At 44.5% G+C, this 20,940-nt stretch overlaps 1 protein-coding gene across 2 annotated transcripts in view; it reads right to left on the bottom strand.

Moving 5' to 3' along the window:
* TMEM255A (transmembrane protein 255A) overlaps positions 1-20,940 on the bottom strand; it is a 64,338-nt gene that overhangs the window by 11,170 nt on the left and 32,228 nt on the right. For both annotated transcript variants that reach the window (XM_055122534.1, XM_004606329.2), the window contains exon 8: positions 11,969-12,131. In XM_055122534.1, coding sequence (XP_054978509.1) covers positions 11,969-12,131 — 163 coding nt within the window. The remainder of the gene's footprint in view (positions 1-11,968; positions 12,132-20,940) is intronic.

The following is a 20,940-nucleotide window of genomic DNA, read 5'->3' as shown; positions in this document are numbered from 1 at the left end:
TCACAACTATGAACTCTGCTTGTTCTTTTAGGAGGGTGGTCAGAGAGGAGGGTTTGGGGCCACATCCAGCAGTGCTCAGGGGCTACTCCTGATGCTGTTCAGGAATGACCCCTTGTGGTGCTTGAGTAGCCATATAGTACTGAGGATGGAAGCATGATCTGCTACATACAAACGAAGTGCCCCCCAGCCCTGTGTTACCTCTCTGTCCTAAACTGTGGTTATTTTGGGGGAGAAGAGTAGTATTAGGAGCTATGTGGGGACTCTTCCATTTCTGCTATTTAGCCAGCATTTTTACAATTAGTAGGCAGTACTGTGTCATTCCCTTCAATCTTTTATTTTAAAAAATCAAGCCTTTAGTCAGAGAACCTTCTGAAAGGGTGAGAGCACATGATTTGCACGTGGGAGCCCTAGGTTTGAGCCTTGGCACCACATGGATTCAACACCAAGTGTGCACCCCTCCCAATTTAAACCTATAGTAGTACTGTGCGATTTTTAAGAAGAAAAAGGAAATCAAAACAAAAGACCCAATATATGAAACTCAATTAGACGAGGCTCAATGGGCACTTGCTGTGACACAAATGTGACAGATCACAAGGCATTTGTGAAAGTTGTAAGGATTCCTGCAGATTCCAAGCTGGCTAAGGAGTTCCCATGCCCACATGAAAGATATTTATTGACATCAGTCCTACAGGTTGGAGGCAAAAATCTTAACACTGCAAAGAAATCATGAGTGAAGAAGTAGAATATATTGATTACAACGCAGAAAGAATTGGGTACCATGGGGCCCAAAGAGTACAGTGGATAAGGTGCTTGCCTGGCACATGGCCTATCCCGGTTCAATCCCAGCACCCCATATAGTCCCTAGAACTCCACCAGGAGTCACCCCTGATTGCAGAACCAGGACTATTTCCCAAGCACAGGTGGGTGTGGCCCCAAAACCAAGACAAATAAAAGATAATTGGATACCCTGGTGGTACATATAATCTAAGATATCCCTAATCCAATATGGGGGTCTTTTTCTTAACAGAGCCAAAGCACTAGTAAAGGATGTCATCACTGTTCATTTGGTCCCCAGCAGGACTGTGCTTTAAGCCCCATGTCAGATGGCTCAGAGTGCAGGGGGTATATGGTTTTGTCCATTTTGAATGTTGGCACCACCGGTCAAGAGGATAACCAAGAAAGGTCTGCAACATCAATGACTCCTGTTTCTGGTACATATCCGAAAGCAGATGCTTCCTCTCAAGTGATCAAAAAATGTGTGGGCAGGCTTTGGCAGTGGCACAAGCAACCATGCTGGGGTGTTGGCAAAGGAAAAATCCCTTAACAGCAAGTTCCAACACAGTTCTGCTGCTCTCTTCCTTGGAGTGGGTTGCTGTTTACGTTTCTCGGAAGCTCGAAGAACTACAAACCTTAGTCATTCCAATGCAGCTCACAGACTGTCAGGGAATTTTGTCAGCTTCTCTAAGGTGTGGAAGAGGGTTGAGAGTTTGGCCATGTCAGGATCTGGCTGGTTTTACATAGGCAACATGCTCAGAAATGCCCTTACCTCTCCACTAGAACTCAAAGAAGAACTGCATCGCTGAGGAAGTTCCAGAAATCTGGTTCCCTTGGCCTTTTGTCAATGAAAAACACACCCCACAGCTCTTGCAAAAGAAAACTAGGTCTACGCAAATAAACTAAGCCTCTTGTGAAGAAACGACGATGCAATGTAAACTTAGAGCTCTAAGTTTCTGTGTGGCAAGCAAGTCCAGAAATCTGGGATAATCTCTGAAAGGAAATGGACTATCATTAGGATACAAAGAAAAAACAGCAGAGAAACATCAAAGAAGCAGAGGAAAGTTGCATGAGAAGAAAGTCAAGAAAGTCAAGGGTAGGTAGAGTGAAGAAGAAATGGACAGAGCAACAAGAGGGTGGGTCTGAGGAGGGAGTTTGAGGTGAAGTGACACATTTGACAGGGAATGGGCAAACAAGATCACCCCAAATAATAATATGATTAGATTTAAAATCAGTATTTCCTTAACAAATGCCCAAAGGTAACAGAAACTGAGAACTCAAGAACTGCTCTTCAATAGGAAGCTTACCATGGGGTTGGGAGTGGGGGTGGTTTGGGGGGTAGGACAGGAAGTGGAACATTGAAACAACGGTGGAGGGAAGTAGTCACTTTGGAGCAGGAGGCGGTCAAGTGTTATGCATAAAACACTATTAGTAACAGAACTGTAAACCACAGTGCCTAAAAGGGAAAAAAGGTACCTGTCACTAAGGCAGGCTGGTGGGTAGGAGGAAAACTGGGGGCACTGGTGGGGGAAAGTTGATATTGGTGGTAGAATTTGTGTTGGAACACTGAATGCCTGAAACTCAATCATTAATAACTTTGTAAACCACAGTACATCAATTAAAAAAAATAAGGAAAAAAATCAGTAATTCCAATCTGACAATAAATTTGATCTCTTTCTCTCTCTCTTTGTGTGTGTGTTGGTGTGTGTGTGTGTGTCTTGACCTCTCTTTGATGTACACGTAAGAGTTTGCTTCACTGTTAAAACTCTGGGGCTCAAGTTATGAGACACCCCCAATGATTGATCAGTGATATTCTGTACACCAGTGAAAAAAATTGTTCCTCGTCAGCATAGAAAATGGTGAAAACAGTTATCTTTCTTAGACAAAACTCAAGTCTACTCTGAGACAGTGATGGGGTACAGAGACAATGACTGAAAAGAAGTCCACTTTTATTCCCCTTACCGCCCCATGCTTAACTCTACTGTGGGAGCCCACTTGGTGGTGCTCTTCATTGGACCTAGGACCTAGGACAGGTAAGGCATGGATGCTACCTACCATTTGAGTCACATTCCTGCCTCTCCATTTTATTTTGTTTTATTGGGGAGAGGAATCTTAGTGGTGCTCACAGTTTATGCCTGGCAGGACTTGGGGACTCTATGTGAAGATGGGGATAAAACTAGGGGTGCCTATGTGAAAAGCAAACACCTTAACCTCTGCACTATCTCTCTGGCCCATCCTGTCTCCCCACTTTAAACTTAAGATACCAAATGGAGAAAATAGTAAGATACTGTCACTTTTATTCTTTATGTTTTGTTTTTGGAGCCATACCCAGTGATGCTCAGGGAATGCTCCTGGCTCTGCACTTAGGAATTACTCCTGGAGGTGCTTGGGGAACCACATGGGATGCCGGAGATTGTCCACATGCAGGACAAGTGCCGTACCTGCTGAACTATTTCTCAGGCCCCTTATAGTCACTTTTTGAAGACATCTTGAGATAGAAACTGACCTGACATTCTGATGAGCAAAGCTCTCACAGGAGGAAAAATCAGTACCCATACTGGAAACAAAGAAACACTCTCACTAGTTGCAGGGTGTCAAACTGCAATTAGGAAGATATGTCTAAGGTGCAGAACGTTGCCCTGGGGAGTTTCAAGGGAGTAGTCCGAACTCTAATCACCCCATCTTATCATGTGAAATGAGAGACAGGGAAATATAAGGTATAAACAAGATGGTCAGACTCATTGGCAGGCAATGTCTTGGCAACTGCTGACAGCAGGGCTAGTAGATGCCATTTTAGTTCTCACTCACCACAGTACCAGAGCATGAGGGCAAATTCCTGCGGAGTTCCATCTGCTCCTAGCAAATATCTGGGCTCACTGGGGGCTAAGAGGAAAATCTGTCAAAATTATTAGTTTCTGGCAGACACACAGACCTGCCCCCTGGCAGTCCACATCTGACTGCCAGCAATCAAGTAACACAACTTCATACAGAAAAATAGCTTGTAAACCTTCTAAAGCACAGTTATCAAAGGGATCCAGTGCCTAACGCACTCTGAATCCACCACTGCTGGCCCAGGAAGAAGCGGTCTCTGCACTCTGTCAGCTGGAAATACATTTGCCCCAAGCTGAGACTGAGGGTTTAGCCTCCTCTTAAACCTATCTAGGTGTAAGTTCTCCAGTCGCCACCAAGGTCCTTGTGACTGAGGTAACCCTAGTGGCTGCCAGACCCTGACGACCTTGAAGTCCTGGCTGCCACTGAGGAACGCATCAAACACAGACCCCCAGTCCCTATCTAGAACGTTATGGAGCACCAGATATAATAATGAGGTAATCCACACTGATGGCTCAAGACAACAGCCTGAACATAACAGTTATGCAGGCTGAAGAAGACTTCAAAGCAACTGACCCAATGATACTCAATAAAGAGAACCTCAACAAAGGCTGAGGAAATTTGAGAGAAATTCAAAAAGAAACAATAGAGCTAAAGAATATAGCATCTGAAGTGAAAAATGCAATAGAGGGGCTCAACAACTGACTGGGAAAAGCCAAAAATCCAATCTGTGAGCTTAAACATAAAGTGATGGGAGGCACCCAAAATGATGTTCAAAAGGAAAAAAAATAAAATGCAATGAAAATAGCATAAGAGCTATATGAGACAACATTAAGAAGAACAACATTAACACCGTGGGACCCAGAAGAAGAGAAAGGGTAGAATATTTTCTGACGACTTTTAAGATACCATGATTTGCAATGTCATTCATAGTTTAGTTTCAGGCATCCTATGTTCCAGCACCAGCCCCACCACCAGTGTCAACATCCTTCTACCAGTGTCCTCAGGTTCCCTCCCACCTCCACTTCACTCCTAGCCTGCCACCTTGACAGGCAAATTTTAAAGTTTGGTTGTTATCCTGACCTCATGATTTCAGCGTTGCTGACTCTGCAGTCTGTATATACAGCTATACCACTCCTCCATACCACACTTGCACCTAAGGCCCTTTTACTTCCTGTCCACTTCTTATTACCACCTGTATTTCTTTACCTTGCTGTCCTCCTCCCCCTTCCTCTGAGGTCGAGTGATAGTTATCCTCTCATTAATATCTTGCATTCTCTCACCCAGTTTTTCTATACACCACATATGAAATCATTCTGTGTTTGTCTTTCTTCTGGCTTACTTCACTTAACATAACATCTTCCAGTTTCATCCAATTGCAGCAAACTGTATGATTTCATCATTTCTTGAAGCTGTATAATATTCCATGGTATACACACCACATCTTTATAATCCACTTACTTGCAGACTTAATAGCTAAGAATTTCCCTAGGCTGAGAACGGAGTTAGAAACCCAGATCCACAAAGCTCAGAGTTCCAAACAAAACAAATCCAAACAAATGCGCACTGGAGCGATAGCAGAGTGGGTAGGGCGTTCGCCTTGCATATGGCACTGAAACACACAGCAGAAAAATCGAAACACAGGGATAGAATCATAAAAACAGGAGAAAATCAAGGACTCATATGAAAGGGAAACCCTGTAAAAGTCACAGCAGATCTATCAACTGAAACTACAGACCAGAAGGGATGGTCTGTAGTTTTGTATACACTTTGTGGTGTATACAAAGACCTTTAGCCAAGAATACTCTACCCAACTAGGTTATCACTCATATTTAAAGGGGTGATTAAAACAAAGATTTTTCAGACAAAGAATAGCTAAAGGAAATGAAGATTATTAAACTAGTCTTCCTAAAATTACTTAAGGGACGTCTATAAAAGAGAAAAAGACCCCACTTGGCACTAGAAAGATTAAAAAGCACAAAATACTAGGTAGAAGGATAGTAATAAGGAAAACTCTGTTTTTGAGTTTACTAATTCTTGTTATCTCCATTCTTTTCAGTTTATGGAATTATGTTTTTCAGTAATGACATTTTAGTCTAAAATTTATTTTTGATTCTTTTTAATAGATGTGAATTCTCTATTGAAATACAGTATAGGTTCGGAAAAACTGTATTCCTAAAACTCAACTATGAATAACTTTCTAAATCTGGTGCCTAAATTCAAAAACTTAGAAATTCCTAAAAAGGAGACATTTTAGAATTCTTTTTTTTCTTTTGGGTCATACCCGGCAATGCTCAGGGGTTACTCCTTGCTCTGTACTCAGGAATTACTCCTGGCAGTGCTTTGGGGACCATATGGAATGCTGGGAATCGTACCTGGGTCGGCTTCGTGCAAGGCAAATGCCTTACCCACTGTACTATTGCTCCAGCCCCTAGAATTCTTTGTTATTTATTTTATGCTGTATAAGGTCTGATAGTTTGTAGTTCTTAAGGAATATGTTCATCCCATCAAAGTTTTAAATTGTGTTGATAGTAATTCCGTACAATCCTCTCTAATATTTTTAGGGGAGGTCTTTAATTTTCCCCTAAAAATAAGATTTTCAATTTTATTTCTGATAGTGACAACTTATTTCTCTTTTTTCCTTTCTCAGTCTTTTTTAAAAATTTGGTTTGTTTTTGGACCACATCCATCAATGCTCAGGGTTTACTCCTGGCTCTGTGCTCAGAAATCACTCCTGGAGTAACTTGAGGGACCATATTGGGATGCTGGGGATCAAACATGGGTCCACCTCATGCAAAGCGAATGGCCTACCTACTGACTGTACTATCGGTCTGGCCACATCTTTTTCAGTCTTGCTAGTAATTTATCAATTAAATTTGTTTTTCATGCTAGGGACCAAACCCAGGACCTCACACATGCCAGGCACGTGTTCTACTGCTCAGTCACATCCCTGTTCCCACATCCCCTCCAAACTTTGTTTCAGTGGTTTTCTCCATTGCTATTCTGTGAACAATTTTGTTGATTTATTACCTATTTCATTTGTTCTGCTTAAATGGGAATAACTATGTTCCTCCTTCAGTAGGTTATCTGGGGAGGCTGGGATACGCCTGGAAATGCTCAGGATTTATTCCTGGCTCTGTGTTCAGGGGTCACTCCTGGTAGTTTCCAGGGGATCATATGTAGTATCTGGAATGTGAACTGGTGTCAGCCACATGCAAGGCAAGCACATTAACACCTGTAGTTTCTCTCCAGTCCTTTTTTCTAGATTCTTTTTGCTGTTTTGTTTTTGGACCACACTTGGTAATGATTAGGTGTTATCCTGGCTCTGTTTTGCCCTAGCAGTGGGCAGGGATGCCGTGAATCAAACCCGGGGTGGGAATATGCAAGGCAAATGCATATCCACTGCACTATCACTCTGCCCAACTTTTACTAGATTCCTGAGGTGGAAACTTAAGATTATTTATTTGAGCATATTTCCTTTTTAAAAAAGTATAAACATCTGATGGTATGAATTTCTCACAAAAACGTTATTCAAAATGTTTTCTAATTCTTCATTGCAAACATTTTTCCTCTTTTACCCATAGAACAGAAGTGGGCTGTTTAATTTCAAAGTATTTGGAAAATTTTGTGGTATTTTTCTGTTACTGATGAATAATTTAACATATTAGGGCCAGAGTACACTTTGAAGGAATACAGTATTATTTGTATGATGAATGCTTTTTGTTATGTATAGGTTAACTCTATTAAGATAGAGACAAAGAATATATTTTCCATAAATAAACACTGTATAAACATTTCTTAGGTATAATCATTTCAGAAAAAAATGTGTCACAAAAGTTTACAAAGGGAGCTGGAGCAATACTAGAGTGGGTAGGATGTTTGCCTTGCATGACGCTGACCTGGGTTCAATCCCTGACATTCCATATGGTTCACCCAAGCACAGCCAGGAACAATTTCTGAATGCAGAACCAGGAGTAACTTGGCTCAGTGATTCCTGAGCATCACTGGATGTGGCCCAAAAGCAAGCAAACAAAAAAGGTGTACAAAGGAATAACAAAAATCTTGTATGTGATATTGACAATTCTGCTTGAGTGAGTAGTTTGAACGAAAAAATACAATGGTGAAATTTGATGCATGTGTTAAACAGATGAATTTTGGTAAGTACAGTGTTTGGAGTGTCCCATAAGCTATTACTCTTGTTTTGCAGTGTTGACTTTGCTCTGAGTCTGTGAAACACAAGTATCTCTTCTCCTTTATTTTCCTACAGCCTAAGTTTGGTAGGAGCTATTTACAAGGAAGTGGGTAGTTTCATATTATGGGGAAAGTGTTGTTGTATTCAACCATTCTTGAGAAGAGTTGAAAACAAAAGATGTAGCCAACAATCCACAGGTGATTATATGTTCTTAAATTTTCTTTAGAGTATAAATAATCTGAAGGTGCATTTTAATAAAGTGTCGGATTACATTTGAATTATTTTTTCAGTTGAATAAATACAACCCTTAATGTTTTTTTTTTAAAAAAAAAATAACTATAGACCTGGAGACAAGGCCAGAGCAATGGTACAGTGGCCCTTGCATGCGGCCAACCCAGGTTGGATTCCCAGCATCCCATACGGTCCCACAAACACTGCCAGGAGTAATTCCTGAGTGCAGAGCCAGGAGTAACCCCTGAGCATGCCGGATGCCAGGCATGGCCCAAAAACAAACAAACAAAAATTACAGGGCTAGAGAGACAGTACAGTGGGTAGGGCACTTGCATTACACATGGCCTACCTGAGTTTGATCTCTGGCATCCCATAGAATCCCCAGAGCCCACCAGGAGTGTCCTGAGCAGAGAACTAGGAGTGTTCCCTAAGTGCAGAGCCAGGAGTAAACCCTGAGCACCACCACGTGTAGTCCAAACCTCCTCCCCACCCCCCAAAAAAAAAAAACAACCAAACACATTTCTTCATCCCTTTGGGACAAACACTTCATCCAGCATTTCTCCAGGACTGTCCTCCCCATGCATCTCCAGTCAGGGAATAGAGACACCCTTTTCTCTTTGCCTTTTATGATGCTCCCACTTCAACATATGGGGGCCTGCTTGAGGTTGCCTGCTCACAGCTCTAGGCTCTTGTTTTCATTCCCAGGCAATGGCACCTCTCTACAGACCCCGTTATTCTCCTTAGGGTAGAAGCACATCCTGAGTCACCAACCACATTAGCATTCTTGTGGTTGCCTAGTACTTAATGTAGCCTCGCCTGGTTATAGAAAATCCCGATGTTCCACGATTTTCTACACCCCATCTCATTTGGTTTGAGTGAGCTAAGTAATGGCTCTTCATTGGTGCCCCCATCTTTTCCTTTCACTTGTCTGGCAGCATGAGACCAAATATCTTGCCCCTGCTCTTAGATTTATCGTTTTATTTTTCCCACTGGCCTTGCTGTTGCTCCGAGGGTAGGTATTTGATGATGTGAACTGCTTGCCTTGTTCTTCTTTACTGTAAAGGAAACTCCCAACAGTTGGAAACAACTTTTTCTTTTTTTAATTAAAGCAACCAAACAAAGAGGTAATGTCTGCTAGAACACTTGCTGAACCCGAAAGGGCTATCCAAATGTTACTGAGGGGCAGATGAGATGGAGGAGGAGGAACAAAGGCTCTGGCACCTGACAAATCTGGGCTCTAATCCCAGCGCTGCTCTTTAGCTCCCAGCAAGCCACTTGACCTCCATCAGCCTGTTTGCACATCTGTAAATGAGGGAGGCCCTACTAGCCTCGCAAGGTAGGAGATGTGGCTGAGGAGAAGAGAAAGTTAAGTATGCAAAAAAAGCACTTTGTAGAGAGTAAAGGGTCATTCCTGCTACCTGTCAGAATAGACCATGGTCAACCCCCCTTAGGCCTAGAGAGAAAAGGTCACAGTGAAATGAAGAATGCAGAAACAGCCCTCAGCTGGGTTCTAGCTTTTAACGGGTTAGCAATCTGGACTCTAAATACAAACAGACTCCACAGACTCCAGCTGATAAATGTCCTTGCAGTAAATCCCATAAGCTTTCCCAATACTCACCTCCCCACTCCATCTGTACCTTCAGGTTGATCTGCCATGAGTCACTGGAGTCAGAAAGCTCAAGGAACAATTCAGAGATTTCTGAATATCCATCCTGACATCACATGCCCTTTACGTGCCAAGGCCAGAAGAGCTCAGATTTGACACGAAGCCTCTCTTTTTACCTGCCTCTAATGCAACTCTCCCAGAACCAAGGGGGCATCCTTGTCTCCCAAGAAGCTCCAATTCAGAAACAACTTTTCTAAAGCTCACTTCCTCCAAGGCTCCCTCAGACCCAAACTGGGAGGAAATTCTTCCTGCTCCTAAATAGAAGACTTCTTCCTCAGATGGACTACGAAGCATCCTCTACCCCAGAGGGCTAGGATTTCCTACATGGGAGTGGGGCTTGGGGCTGAGAAATGTTGGGATGAGAGAGGGAGAGGGAAAAAAAGAAACGGACAGGAGCACGGGCTCTGTCTGCATGAGCCCCAGGTTCCATATCTGGCCCTGCAGAGTCTCCTGAGCCCTGCAAGAACTGACTCTGAACACAGGGCCAGGAGTTGCCCCTGACCACAATCAAAACCAAAGTGTAACCCCAAAGCCAAGGATAGAGAGCTATCCCAATGCCATGCAGCTAGCAAATGGGTCTCAGGTGCAGTGTGAAGGCTGTTTTCGTGGGATTGGCAGGATCAGTATCCACGCTCTACAGGAATTTGTCTAGGCTTTGTGAGTCCTGACCTCCCTGGGCATTCACTCTATTGACGACATGTCTTTGGCACAAAATAATTCCCTAAGCACATATAGGACATTCCATTAAGGTAGTGGGACTCAACCATAGTTACAGATTGAAATCACAAAGAATTTAGGTGGGAGGCTGGGGTGGGACTACACTTGGTGTTGCTCTGGAGACTATGTGGTGCCAGGGACTGAATCAGGCTTAGCTGCCTGAAGGGCAAGCTCCTTCCTATCTCTCTAGTCCCAAGACTTTAATTTAGACCCAGAAAATCATCTCTAGAAAAGGGATCCAGTTATGTGAGATCTATCTGTATTTAAAACTTCACACATATTGCTATCATTTATTTAGTTAGTTTTAAAACCAAGCTCCCGGAAGAGAGCTATGCAGAGTCTCTTGCCCACACTCCTGGCTGTCTTCCCCGGGGCCCCTTGGAGAGGGTGGGCTCCAGCTTCTCTCCTCGCTCTGAGCAGAGCTCCCGCGGCTGAAGACCTCCGGAGCCTAGCCACAGCCATGCTCAAGGCCCCTCTCCACACGTTTGGACGAGCCTCACGTATGAAGGTACAGGCAGAGGAACCCAGGTGTGTGGGACCTGGGGCTGAGACCTGCAAGCCTGCTCAGATCGGGACTAGGCCTCCTCGGCCCAGATTTCCCATTTTCCAGTAGCTAGACAGTCACACCCAGGGACTGCCTCTGCGCCACATAATCCCACAAACGGCCAACATCCAGAGACTTAAAGCCAAGCTCCCAGAAGTACGTGGCCGCAAAGCAGCCATGTGGCATCTTATAGCCTACTTCTCCCTCTGGGAGACCTGGCAAGCTACTGAGAGTTTTCTGCCCACATGGGAGAGCCTTGCAAACTCCCCATGGTGTATTCATATGCCAAAATCAGTAACAATGCTGGGTCTCAATCCCCTAATCCTGAAAGAGCCTCCAATGTGGGAAGGACGAGTAAAGCGAAGCTTCTAAAATCTCAGGGCTAGGACGAATGGAGACGTTACTGAGATCGCTCAAGAAATTTGACGATCAACAAGATAATATTTAGTTAGTTAGTTCGTTAGTTGTCTGGGGACATACTCAGCAGTGCTTAGGGCTTATTCTGGCTCTGTACACAGGAATCACTCCTGGCAGGCTCATAGGACAATATGAGATGTAGGGTATCAAACCAGGTTGGCCACATACAAGGCAAAATCCCTACCCACTGTACTACTGCTCTGGCCTCTTATTGTTATTTTTAAAACTTTTATTTATTTGGGGAGGCGAGACTTCCCCGAAGTGCTCAAAACCCTGGCAATACTCACCTTGGGTGTGTGAGCCTGGTTATTTCTGTGCTTTGCCTAGTGAAGTGCTGCTTCTCAGACTGTTGGTGCCGAAGGCCACTAGGACCACCCCAGCAGTTCTTAGGTTACCTTGCAGTGCCAGGGACAGAACTTTGGACCTGGTGCATGCAATGTATGTGTGCTAGTACTTTGAGCTATCTCCCTAGGCTCTCTGGGTAATTTTCTGCTTCTTTATTTTGTTTTGGGCCCCCATAGTCCTTCTCCACCACCTAGCCTCCCCTATCTCCCCCTGACAAGGAACTCTGTGGAACAGGAAATCCCTTCTTCCTTACCATGTCCTTAAAGCCTCCCAGGACTGCAGCTGTGATGATGCCCAGGAACAGACCGACGATGTTTAGGATGGTGGCAGACCAGAGCAGGTGGTAGAGGTGGATGATGTCCTGGCAGCTGCTGACATCAATGTATTCATAGTAGCCACCAGTGATCTCCACCCGGCTGCACAGGGAGAAGGAAGTTCAGTCAGTTCCCAGAGAGCAGACCTGTCCACTAGGACCCTGGCTCCCATGGAATTTGGGTAAGACAGGTGGCTGGTGTGGGTGACATAGCATAAAGGACATCATAGACATGAATGCACTTGGGGAGCAGGACATTATAATTGGTTAAAATATGGTCTCTCATTATTTAAAAAGATTGACTTGTCAGAGAAACACTCGTTCCCATCACTTACATTAATCCCAGAGAATCAGAGAATACTTACTGATAGTTCCTATGGGCCAGGTCCAGTATTAAGCATTTTATATATGTGAATTCATTCTCTAAGCTGTCAATTAGTTAGCTACTAGTCATACCTGGCTATTTAGATTTAAATTAACTTCCAGTAAAGGGATCTGAAGGTAGATGGGCTGGGTGTCATCTCCATTACCAAATCCCCCCCCAACCCCATTCTTGCCAGGTACCCTCTATAGGTCCCCAAGACCTGCCAGAGTGGCTCAGGTCAGCTCCTGCACCATAAGATGCAAGCAATTTTGTATACCCAGATACAGCAATGAATCACCAATTCAGATGGCTGAGCAGAGTGGCTCTGTGGGGACCCTTAAGCACCACTTGGGAGATTCCAAAAGTAAATTTTGTTTGTTTGGGGGCCACACCAGTGATGTTCAGGAGTTACTCCTGGCTCTGCACGAAAAAATTAATCCTGGTGGTGCTTGGGAGACTGTATGAGAGATGCCAGGGAATTGAACCCATGGCAGCTGCATACAAGGCAAATGCCTTACCTACTCTTTAGAGCCCCAGTAAAAATACTTTTTCAGGGGCCAGAGCAATAGTACAGCAAGTAAGGCATTTACCTTGCATGCAGCCAACCTGGGTTCGATCCCTGGCATCCCATATGGTCCTCCAAGCATCGCCAGGAGTAACTCCTGAGTGCAGAAACAGGAGGAACCCTTCAGCTTCGCTTGGTGTGACCAAGAAAAAATTTTTTTCATCATTTTTTTTCTTTGGGGCCACCCCTGGCAGTGTTCAGGGCTTACTACTGGCTCTGAATGCATGGATCACTCCTGATGGGCTTGGGAAACCATATAGGGTGCAGGGAATTGAACCTGGGTCGGCCTTGTGCAAGATAAATGCCCTACCTGCTGTATTATTGCTCCAATCCAAGAGTATTTTTTTTTTGCTTTTTGGGCCACACCTGACGATGCACAGGGGTTACTCTTGGCTCATGCACTCAGGAATTACTCCTGCTGGTGCTCAGGGGACCATATTGGATGCTGGGAATCGAAACCAGGTCAGCTTTGTGCAAGGCAAATGCCCTACCTGCTGTGCTATCGCTCCATCCCCCCCCCAGATTTTTTTCCCGCGCCCCCCCAAGATTTTTTTAAGAATTAAGTTAAATTAAAAGTCAGTTCTTCATTCTAACTAGCCACACTATAAGTGCTCAACATTGACACATTGAAAGCCACACTAGTGACAATACTAGAAAGAGCAGGTTACATTTCCATCACTGTAGAGCAGTCTAATAGACCACACTGCAAATCTATGAGGAGGGTACTATCACCATTCCTATTCTCATTCCCTTTTTACAGCTAGAGAAACCTGAAACACAGAAATGAGGAACTTGCCCGAATCCTAACTGGTAGAGTCTGAATTCAGGCTTTAAAGATTTTGGTATTTCCTCTCTCCAAACAAAACAACACACCAAGCAGGAAAACACAGGGTACAAATAATGAACCACAGACTAGTTGCTGCCTCAAACCTGATTATTACCTCCCTGACCACTTCATCTAAATACCCATCCTGGGCCCAGGGTGATGTTTCAACTAAAAAGAACTTGCCTTACATACGTGAGGCCCTGAGTTCCATAAACAGCACACACACAAATAAAACACAAAGACACTCCAACCCACAACCACCCCAGAAGAAGAGTGACCTCAGAGGGGGCGGTGGGTATGTGGTTTGGGTTACACCCAGTAGTACTCAGGGCTTACTCCTGCCTTTGTGCTCAAGGATCACTCCTGGTGAGTTCAGGGGACTATATGGGATGCTGGGGATCGACGGGTCAGCCATATGCATGGCAAGTGCCCTACCCATTGTACTATCATTCTGCCCCTGAAAGTGATCTTTCTTTACACACATACACACAATAACATTAGATAAGACAGTGAAGAGGCAGCCATCCACAATCCAGGCAGAAAGCCCTCACCAGAACCTGTGATCTCAGACTTGCAGCCTCCAGAAGTAGGTAAATGAGTGACTATAATTTAAGCTACCCTATGATATTTTATTATGGCAGTTCAAGCTAATATATCACTTTTCTCTAATTCTTCTGTAGCTCTCATTTTTTTTTTGTTTTTTGGGCCACACCCAGCAAGGCTCAGGGATTATTCCTGGTTTAACATTCAGGAATCACTCCTCACAGGACTCAGGGCACCACTAGGGATGACGGGAAAAGAACCCAGGTGGGCTGTGTGCAAAGCCAGTGCCCTCCCTACCCACTGCACTATTGCTTTGATGCCAATGTAGCTCTCATCCTTTACAAATGTGTTTACTTCACAACTGTCCATCTCCCCACTTTGAAGTGAGCTCCATGAGGGCAGGGACTTCGTTTATTTTGTTCACTGTTGCACTTGTCATATAGTTGATGCTACATAAATACCTGTTGACTCCATAACTTGACACTTCCTGTCCACCTGGACGTTGGAAACTAGTTTTCAGCTTGGTCACTAAAATCAATATGAAATCTCAAACTCTGTGATTCTTAAAGTCACACCATAATGACCTGCCATCAGGAGGGCTTTACCTGCGGCGTCCTGGCTATAAGACCCTGAAAATACTAAAAAATAGTAAAGCTTAGTATTTTTTAAAAATACTAAAAAATAGTAAAGCTTAAAGGTACATCTCCGAAAGGACTCAAAAAGGATTATTCACAAAGCAAAGATTCAGTAAACTTTAGAGATGGATTTTGCTGAGGTTTCTTAAAAATCAGAGTTTGAGTTAAAATCAGAAATGGTTATTGAAAAGAATGTTCTGTGTTGTGTGTGTCTGTGGCTGCTGCTGTGTTTGTGCACAAGCACATCATCTTTGGAAAAGATGAAACATGAAAATCCCTAGGCCCAGCCCCAGTTGTATAATTTCTGACATACCTCTTGGAAGTGAGGTACAAGAATCTGTTACTGAGCTAACTGGTGGTTGTGTGTCGCTATTTTATTATTATTATTATTAATATTAGTCTTGGGGAAGTAACACCTGGCACTGCTCAGGATTCCATTTGGTAATAGGAATCAAACCCAAGGTCTCATTCAAACAAGGCTACTGCTTGAGACACATCCCTGTCTAAGACTCTTATTTTATTTGTGTTTGCTTGTTTTTGTTGGGGGGGCATAACTTATAGGGCAATGCTTGTGGGTTCCTCTTGACCAGGTGCCCTAGGGGTTGCTCCCAGTGATGCTAGGGAGAGCAAGTGGTTCTAGGAAAGGAATCCAGGTTCTAGCATGCAAGACATGCATTCAGACCTGTGAGCTCCTACACTGCCCCATGAACCACTATTTTATTTGAATTTAATTATTTCAGGGGCTTTTTAAGTGGTGCTTAGAGGGACCTGGGGGCCACTCGCAGAGATTCTTAATCAACCGTGCCAGCATCTCAATGCAAGGACCCGAGGATACAGTGCTGTGAGCACTATGGTAATGGGGATCATCAGACCCACCCTGGCAGTGCTCAGGAGCCTCCAGAACAGTACCTTGTGGAGCTCGGGGGAATTTGATGGTGCTGGGAATTGAAACAGGGTCGGCTGCCTGCATGCACTCTAACACCTGTACTATCTTTCCAAACCCCAACACACTGTTTAAATACCCCCTTTTAAATTTTAAAAGTGCAACACCTAATCAGAATCTGAATGGGGTTTTAGTATCTTCAGGAACACAGCTTACGAGATGGTCCATAATAGGTCACTCATTGTCTCTTGTTGGTTGGCTTTACTCAGCTTTGGAGCTGGGGCTGTGGGGATACACAGATTACTAACTGTCCCTAAAAGGTCCATCCCCTAAAAAAGGGCATCTCATATGGTCACCTGAACCCCACTGGAGTAACCCCTGAACCGGGTGTGGCCACAAAACAAAGCAGAACTCAAAATACTTAAATATCTAGATCAGAGTATCACAAATGCATGTGACTGGCTTCACTTGGACATTCACTTTTCCCTTTGGTTTGATATCTGGATAGAGCCACCTCTGGAAATTCCTCTTTGGCTTTCCATCCTCTTCCAAGCCAGACCACCTCTGACAGACTAAATTTTCTAAAATGCCTTAAAGAGGAAAACATTTGATTAAAAGCCTTCCCATGGCTCCCTTAAAGAAACTTTAATAAATTTTCTTAAAACTTCCTTAGTTTTGGGGGCTGGAGCAATAGCACAGCGGGTAGGGCGTTTGCCTTGCACGCGGCTGACCCGGGTTCGATTCCCAGCAACCCATATGGTCCCCTGAGCACCGCCAGAGGTAATTCCTGAGTGCAGAACCAGGAGTAACCCCTGTGCATCGCCAGGTGTGACCCAAAAAGCAAAAAAAAAAACTTCCTTAGTTTTAAGAAAATGGGTCCGAATTCCTCTTGTTTGCAGTAATTCAGCATCAAAATGGATGAATTACTGGATCAAAATCCATAATCCAGCTAGGCTGGAATCCTCAAAAGGACCAGCCTGGCCTTGCTAGGTATTTATTCTAGTTCTTGGTTCAGAATCCTCCCTACTGCCTAGTTGCTATGCCCTCTGTTCTTGCCTGTCCAATGCTCTCTCTCCCTGCTTAGGGCTTCAACATTCACCTCTCTAGGGCCATCTTTGAGGATTCCAGTACCCATGCATTAGCTTTCCCCCTAGACCCCGATCCCCACAGTCTGTTCCTCTTAGTCAGGAGCTTTGCCTGGGTCAACATTCCACTGATTTATTTTATCTAGTGTTTATTGAGAGCCTAGTCTGTTCAAAGTACTGTTCTGAAGCTACAACCAAGGCCTAACTCACCTCTTGAGGGCAAGGGTCAACTCTGACACTTCTTGATTTGATTTGATTTTTGTTTTGGGGGTCAGACTTGCCCATGTTCCGGGGTTACTCCTGGCTCTGCACTCAGGAATCACTCCTGGCGGTGCTCAGGGGATCATATGGGATGCTGGGGATAGAACTCATGTCAGCCACATGCAAAGCAAACACCTTCCCCACTGTACTTTATCTCCAGCCCCTGATACTTCTTTTCTCTGTCCCTGACAGTGGGGAGAGATGCTGCAGGTCTTCACTACATACCTGGTGAATGAATAACTGAGTTCCAGAACTGATCATTGCATTGATCTGATGATCAACTCCCAAACAGCAGCCTCTAGCTACTTGCTCTCAACATGCTGTGTGTGCCTGAAGAGACATATAACCTCTCTGTTTTAGTTCCCACGTTAACCCAGTTGGAGGCAACCGTGTTTATTCCTCTGCTTTTCCATAGGGGCCTAGAACCACTGACCAGGCAATGGGAATGAAATCAGGCTAGAAAGCAATACTACACATGGCTAACTGGCCTCGCCCCAAAGAAAGGTAAGGACCAGCTCCAGCACTTTGTTCTTCCCCTAAAAGTCCTTGTTTAGTCTTGTAGATCAGAGTGTAGATCAGAGGACCAAGTCCACAAAAGATTTCATTGTTCATTCTGGCACCCACTGATCTTCAGACTACCTGTTCTTCCGTCGTTTCCTTTTCCTATAAAACCCCTTTCTTGTGACATTCAGTTAAGTAGGTGCTTTAAGGACATGTGTTCTCTGTCTTCCAACCTGACAGCTAGTTGGAGCCAGAGAGATCATACAGCAGGGAAGGTATTTGTCATGCAGTCAACTTGGGTTCAATCCCCAGGACTGCAAAGGGTTCCCTGAGCCCCATCAGAAGTGATTCCTAAGCACAGAGCCAGGAAGAATTCCTAAGCATTGTTGGGCGTGGCTCTGCTTCTAAACAAAACCAAACCAAACCTGGGGTCAAAGCATCCCATATGGTACAGCCAGTAGGTCAGCATTGCTTTGCATGCTGCTGACCTGGTTCAGTCCCCTAACATCCCATATGGTGCCCCTAGCACCACCAGGAAAATTTCTGAGGGCAGAGTCAGGAACAAGCAGCTGAACATCTCAGAGTGTGGCCCCCTAAACAAACAAACAAAAACACTTTTCCTAACTATGTCATCAACCTTTCAACTGACTGGTCCTCGTGCAACAGAGAGAATGAACCTTTGATGTTACAGTAAGTAACATTAAGCAACCTCTATACTCATCTCTCACTGCCTGTCTTTCCTAGAGAGGCCTAAATCTACTCTCCCCTATCCTTCCTCCTGGCAAATTGAGTTCTGTAGGGCAAAATGATATTTGCTCAACACCCCTTCTCTGGCAACAGTCCCTGGCACCTAAGAGGAACCCAGTAATAGCCTGTCAAAGAGTGGCATGAAGGTAAATAAGCTCTCTTCTTTCATTTATTTGCCAGATGAAGCAGTTCACTAACGCACCACTTCCTTTCGTTTCTTTTAGGCTGCATGCTGAAAATAAAACCAATGATATTGACTTGGAAAAAACAACAATGATATTGATTTGAAAATGAACGATGATATTAACCTGACCTCTGGAGCACAGCACTCTGAAAGGCAGCTGCTTCAGGCTGTGTCCTAACGAAACCTTACCTTCCTGCACAAGGCTACAGGGTTCATGGTTGCTATTAAACTGAGGGTCCCTGACGTCAAACAAAGAAGGTCTGTGGGTTCTAGGAAATAGTGGAAGCTCTTTCCGGAGCACTGCACAAATGCCTGACTGATGTTTTTATTCCCATTTTTCTCTCTCCCCAACATTCTTGTTCTCCTTTCCAGGAAATGGACTGGAGAAGCTAGCAATCGATTAAAAATAGGCTGTGTGAGGAAAACAGATATGCAAGGGGCCAAAGGAAAGTCTCAGCACGTCAGAATGCCAGTGGTAGCTATATTTAGGCTTGGAATTTAGGTTGCTTTGGTGCTGGCTGAAAGCCTGACTTTTGGCAAGGAAGAAGTCTTCCTTGATTGATGGTTCAAGGCCTGTGCCCTTGCTTGATTGACCTAGTGGGACGGTTTCCTGACAGAAAGCTCAGCATGCCTGTTCTTTTTGCAAGAGGCTTCGCCCTGGGAATCTTAGATTTGGGAAAGGGCCTGAGCTAATGCCCAAAGTGTGACCTACTGGCATCAGGTAAATGAAAAACAGGTCCAGGCTGGAAGATACTTAAAGAGGTTTCCCAGTGATTCCTCTTGGTTGCCTTAGTCCAATCCTTTGATTTCCTGGGTAGGTTGCGAGATGGTACAGAGGCTAACATATGGGTTTGATCCCTGACACCAAATGACTTTGCAAGCATCCCTGGGTATGGCCCTAGAGCACTGCAAGGGTTGCCCTGGTGATCCCCACACTACGTAATTCAAACTGTACCACACCCTCCCACCTTCACATTGAACCTCCAGCCCTGTTGACCAGAAATCATTATGAGGGACCCGAGTCTCCTGCACTGAACTTGGGAGTCCTCCTTTCCACCAAAAAATTGTTTCTGTGATTATCTCAGTCTTCTTGTTCTACTGAAACAAACACCACTCCCTTTTCATCAGGCCTTTATCTCTGGGATCAACGATTGTTAACAAAGTCAAGTTCCCTGCCTTAGGGAACCCAGAGTTTAGAACCCACTCCTGATCAAATTCCGTTAGATCCTTGAGAAAAGTGCTGGCATCACCACTTTAACAACGCAGGAAGGTCAGTCATTGTGCATTCAGGTGGATGGGAAAAGAAACTGACCTTGAGTCTCCATACTTGGAAAAGACAATTCGCTTGGTGCAATCCAGTACATATTTTTCATGCAGGATGCCTGGGTTTAATTCCTGGCACTCATGTCTTCCCCAATCCCTACCCCTAGCACTACTACCGCCACACATACCACAGTTAGTTACTCCAGTACTGTTAGAACCCGAACTTCACAGTTAGTGGCCCAAACCCCACCCTTGGAATCTGCATTCACTCAAAGGGCTCTCAGCTAAATGAAATTTAGAGTGGGATTTCTTGAAAAATAAAGTTTCAAACCTTTCCCAGAAACGCACCAAAGTGTTCATGAGAAAGGTATGCCTGTGAGGAGGTAATGGGTTTTCTGGGTACCTCTTGTCTCCTAGGATCTGGGTCTTATTTCTGGAAAACTTCCCCCACTTGCCCTTCCCTAGGGGTTGATGAAATGGGACAGGCAAAGTCAGCAAGCCAGGGGAGCCAGGAGGTCAAGAAACAGGGTAGGGAGGGATGGGGAGGCAAGAGAGCAAAAGGAGCCAACCCCACCCACTTCACATGCCTTTGATCATTTGAGTATGGGTAGGCTCAAGAAGGACAATGCTCGCTCTCGAACACTGCTGCTAAGGAGGGAAGTTCTTTACAAGGGTTAGTTATTATGACAACATGAAAAATTGAACCTCCCAGATAACCCCCAAACCTCATTTGAGGCTTTATGTTTTTCTCTTCATCAGCCGCCAAATCTCTGAACAAAAAGAGCCCCCATGCTGGGTGTTGGCGCAGAAGGTAAAGGGACTGCTGTGGGTTTACCCCTTCTCCCAGCTCCAGTCTGACATCTCTTAGGCCTCCAAAGGCCAAGAGGAGGGCATGTGAGGGAGAGGGAGGAGGGCATTGCATTCATCACCCCAGCCCCCTAGATTAACTTTCTCTCTCTGCCAATTCTTAGCGTCCTCAGCATCTAGGATCTCACAAAGCATGTTCGTTCATAAAGGAAGGACACTGAGCAACCTCCCAGCCCCAGCCCATGCAG

The sequence above is a fragment of the Sorex araneus genome, chromosome X (genome assembly GCF_027595985.1).
Source record: "Sorex araneus isolate mSorAra2 chromosome X, mSorAra2.pri, whole genome shotgun sequence".
In the NCBI taxonomy this organism is placed as follows: Eukaryota; Metazoa; Chordata; class Mammalia; order Eulipotyphla; family Soricidae; genus Sorex; species Sorex araneus.
This window is presented reverse-complemented; position numbering and strand designations above follow the sequence as displayed.